Below are 4,902 nucleotides of genomic sequence, written 5' to 3' on the forward strand. Positions count from 1 at the left end.
GAGGAGCAGCGGTTCAGATGCTACGAGGAGGAGGAGGTCGACTGTTAGGAGAAGATTCAGATGGTGGTGACCAGCGAGGGGATTCTGGCAATGGGGATCGAATTCTTTGAACAAGGGTTTAGTTTATAGGTGGTGAAGATGGTCATTGATACATACATGTTAAGGATGCTGGATGCCACATTATGAAACATATTGTTTTAATAAGTTGTATAAATATTCGGTACTAAACCGGTACTCCCGAAAAAACCCGGTACCGGTACCGATTTTCCCGGTCCCGAAATTTACAAATATTGGGTACCGGTACCGAATTCAGTCGGTACGGTACTTTCAGTACCGGTACCCGGTACCAAATGCTCATCCCTAACTGAAAGTACATTATTTCATCCGCACATCAGAAACACATTTCAACATTACTTTAACATGTCAATATTTTACTTTGAAACACATTACATGTAAAAGACGAGATCTAGAACTCACATGTTCGACTTGACTAAGTATGCTAAAATGCCACTATATTGCTCCTTCGATCTTTACAAGGTTCACACGTGAAACCATCAATTCGAGTTAGTCTCACGATATTTATATTAGGGTATGTTTTAAATGCATTTTAGCCTCACGATAATCTTAAATATATATATAAACGAAACCTTAAATAGCTCTTTATTTGATTCTCACATTCTCTCAAGCCATTAGATTGCTTTATTTGCAAATTAAGGTTTCTCATGAATTTGACCTGAATTCAGAGGTATGAATCTAACCAAATCTCATATTGCCCTTATACAGATTATAACATCTAATTAAATTAAAAATTAATCTTATCAAATACTTGATATGTATATATATGTTAAAGATTCAAGTCATATTTAACCCATTTACGCTTCAAAGTTCACAACTTCACATGACATATTGCCATTGGTTTTTAAGGGTTTTTGGACAAGATTTGTTTTGTAAGTTCTCCCTTGTTTTTGTAAAAGCCCACCTATGAATGACCTGTTCAATCATTATATATAAATATAATAGTTTTTTCCTTCGTATTACGGGGGTTGTTTTATATTATTTGTTTATAATATTTATTTATTTTTTGAATTTTTATTCTTTTTATTGTACGAAAGTTAATAATATACTTATGGTTTGATGATAAATTGTTTCACAAATAAATGAGATGTCATAACTCGGTTTAAAAGCTATATGGTTTTGATGAGACCCAAGACCCGTTTATTTTTTTTACTATAAAATTGGTTTTTAAATTATAAATAATATATATATATATATTAAATAAATCATAAATTAATTTTTAGTATATCCCTACTTTAAAGGATTTTTATATCAAATATTTGGTGAGATTAGTTTTTAATTTAATAAGATGTTATAACCCGTTTAAGAAATATATGGGTTTGATGAGACCCATACCCGTGAATTCTGGTCAAATGCATGAGAAGTCTCCATTTAAAAATCAAGCAAATCTGGTGACTCCAAGAAAAGGGGGAGCGACCAAATCGCGACATGTAGGATTTTTGGGTCTTCGTTTTTATATATATTATACATTACGAGGTTGTTTTACATTATTCGTTTTTAATATTTATATATTTTTTGGATTTTAATTTTATTTATTGTAAGGAAGTCAATAATATACTTAGGATTTGATGATAAAGGAGTTTTACAAATAAATGAAATGTTATGACCAGTTTAAAAGCTATTTTGGTTTGTTGAGACTCATGACCCGCTTATTTTTTTACTATAAAAAAGTTTTTTAGTTATAAATTATATCTTTTAAAAAAATCGAACACTAATTTTTAGTACATCCCTATGTTATAGAATTTTCATATTAAATATTTGATGAGATTAATTTTTAATTTAATTGAATGTTATAACCCGTTTAAGAATTATCTGGGTTTGGTGAGACTCATACCCGTAAATTCGGGTCAAATGCATGAGAAAACTCTATTTACAAATAAAATAATCTGGTAGCTTGAGAGAATGTATGGATATTTCGTTATGTATATTTAAGATTATCTTATTAATATAATATTTATAACATAACTCTGCCTTGTTTTATTACCAGCTTTACTAATAGGTCCTTACTTAAATGAAAAATAAAAATAAAAAATTATAACGTGAGATATTGAGATAATTGTATGAGAAGTTAATCACAAAACCCCAAAGTAAGACTTGATGCAAATAAGCTATTTGTTATATTTCACCCAACCGTTGAACCTATCTGATTGATTTATAAACGGTGCATTTTGCTAACATGTTCCAAGGTTCGACCCAAAATTGATAGGAAATCAATTAGACTAAAACTCAAACCATAGATTATAAAGTTATATATATGAGTAACTACTTGATTAAGTTTTGAGTACCAAAGGAATTAACTAAATAACTTGATTACGGAAAAGATAAGCACAAAACTAATACCTTTTTTTTTCTAAATTAAATTGCAAGAAATTATACAAATTATGCATTAAATTCATTCAAAAACATTTATTTATTAAACTTTTTTTTAATAACTTAAATGTCAATCAACAATTTCCGTGCGGTTCAAATACTGTAGTTTCAATGCAACTTCATTTAACTTTAAGAAATTTAAGTGTCATGCTGACTTTATCATTTACAAGAAAAAAAAAAGTTAGTTACGCTATATATCATATATATATATTTAGTTTCAATACATTATTGTATAAATTATAAAGTTGACAATATAACAAGAAGAATTACTAACGATTCATTAAAACACCAATGTCAACAAATATCCAAGTAACTTTTAAAATTTGATTAATTTCAGTAATGGATAAATAAAAACAATACTGTGTATATGACTGTATCAGCTAAATATTAATAACAATAATAATATTAATAATAATAATTATGATTATATGATTTATACCCATCGTTTAAATATTATATATTTTCTATTAGAGTGTTTGTACATCTCAAACTCTCAAAAGATAATCTTCAAATTGTTATAATATTCAATCTCCCTAATAGTTAATTCATAACTCATACCTCTGTCTCTCTCTATATATATATTCCATATTCTGCATATCAACTTTAAACCTTTAAAGTACATACTACAATACAAACTCCTCCTCTCATTTTCTCCGTTGTCATCTCCGGCCATTAATCATGTACCGTGTAGCAAGTGCCTCCGAGTACCTAGTCATCACCGGTTTCGGGATCGACGACATCAAGATCGCAAAGAAAGCATGGGTTCTCCCCGGGCAGTCCTACTCGGTTTTCGACATCTCTCCGGTGAATTACACGTTCGAAGTCATGGCCATGAGCGCCGAGAAACTCCCATTCATCCTCCCGGCCGTATTCACCATCGGTCCACGCTCCGACGACGAAGAAAGCCTCCACAAGTATGCTAAACTCATCTCCCCTCATGATAAACTATCACAACATGTGAATGAGCTTGTTAAGGGGATTATTGAGGGCGAGACGCGTGTTCTCGCTGCCTCGATGACTATGGAAGAGATTTTTAAAGGAACTAAGGAGTTTAAGCAAGAAGTGTTTGAGAAGGTTCAGCTGGAACTCAATCAGTTTGGTTTGTGGATTTATAATGCGAATGTTAAGCAGTTGGTGGATGTTCCTGGGCACGAGTATTTCTCGTATTTAGGACAGAAGACGCAAATGGAAGCCGCGAATCAGGCAAAAATTGATGTTTCTGAAGCCAAGATGAAGGTAATGATCAACATAATTTGATATGATATATGCTTAATTATATGTTGCATAGGTTTAATTAGATATATTTTAAAAATTACTTTCATAGATCAAAATATATTCTTGATTTTTTGTAATAATCAATATAATTTGATATGATCTAAGTTTAATTTTGTGTTGCTTAGAATTAATTTTAAAAGATAATAGAAAGCTGTGTTCGCAAGCCTTTTTAATAACAATATTAAGTCTGTTAAAAATACTTTTGTAGATCATGGGGTCATAATATATTTTTTGAATTTGTGATATTAGGGTGAAATCGGGGCGAAGCTACGAGAAGGGCAAACGTTGCAGAACGCAGCTAAAATTGATGCGGAAACAAGGATCATATCGACGCAGAGGCAAGGGCAGGGGAAGAAGGAAGAGATAAAGGTGAGGACTGAGGTGAAGGTGTTTGAGAATGAGAGGGAGGCTGAAGTGGCAGAAGCAAATGCTGAGCTGGCAATGAAGAAGGCCAAGTGGGCCAAGGATTCACAAGTGGCGGAGGTGGAGGCGACCAAGGCGGTGGCGCTCAGGGAGGCGGAGTTGCAGAAGGAGGTTGAGATCATGAACGCGTTGACTCAGACGGAGAAACTCAAGGCTGAGTTCTTGAGCAAAGCAAGTGTTGAATATGAAACAAAGGTAATACACAAAAATTATGAATTTTATCTTGTATCTCTTGAATACACTTGTTTAATAAGTAATCATTAAATCGGGTATAATATTATGATTGAAGGTACAAGAGGCAAATTGGGAGTTATACAAGAAACAAAAGGCTGCAGAAGCGATTCTATACGAGAAAGAAAAAGAAGCAGCGGCTCAAAAGGCTATGGCGGAGGCTACGTTCTACTCTCGTCAACAAGTGGCAGACGGTGAACTATATGCGAAACAGAAGGAGGCTGAAGGTCTGGTTGCTCTTGCACAGGCTCAGGGGACTTACATAAGGACACTTTTAGGTGCATTGGGAGGTAATTATGGGGCATTAAGAGATTATTTGATGATCAATGGTGGGATGTATCAAGAGATTGCCAAGATTAATGCGGAGGCGGTTAGGGGATTGCAGCCGAAGATCAGTATTTGGACTGGTGCGGGTGGTGTTGGGGATGGCGGTGATGGTCAAGGTCTGGGTGGTGCTATGAAGGAAGTGGCCAACGTGTACAAGATGCTGCCGCCTTTGTTTAGCACGGTTCATGAGCAGACTGGAAT

The 4,902-nt window shown here is 33.7% G+C and overlaps 1 protein-coding gene across 1 annotated transcript; it reads left to right on the forward strand.

Annotated features, from left to right (window-relative positions):
- Positions 1-3,094: 3,094 nt before the first annotated feature.
- Positions 3,095-4,894, forward strand: LOC143572398 (flotillin-like protein 4; the record flags this gene model as incomplete). The annotated part of the gene is made up of 3 exons (XM_077057572.1): positions 3,095-3,681; positions 3,970-4,338; positions 4,433-4,894. Coding segments are annotated over exons 1-3 (1,389 nt in total), but the record flags the coding sequence as incomplete, so codon positions are not given.
- Positions 4,895-4,902: the final 8 nt, after the last annotated feature.

The sequence above is a fragment of the Bidens hawaiensis genome, unplaced genomic scaffold, assembly GCF_021521415.1.
Source record: "Bidens hawaiensis isolate Kalapana, Puna unplaced genomic scaffold, B.hawaiensis_p1.1 tig00025838_1, whole genome shotgun sequence".
Lineage (NCBI taxonomy): Eukaryota > Viridiplantae > Streptophyta > Magnoliopsida > Asterales > Asteraceae > Bidens > Bidens hawaiensis.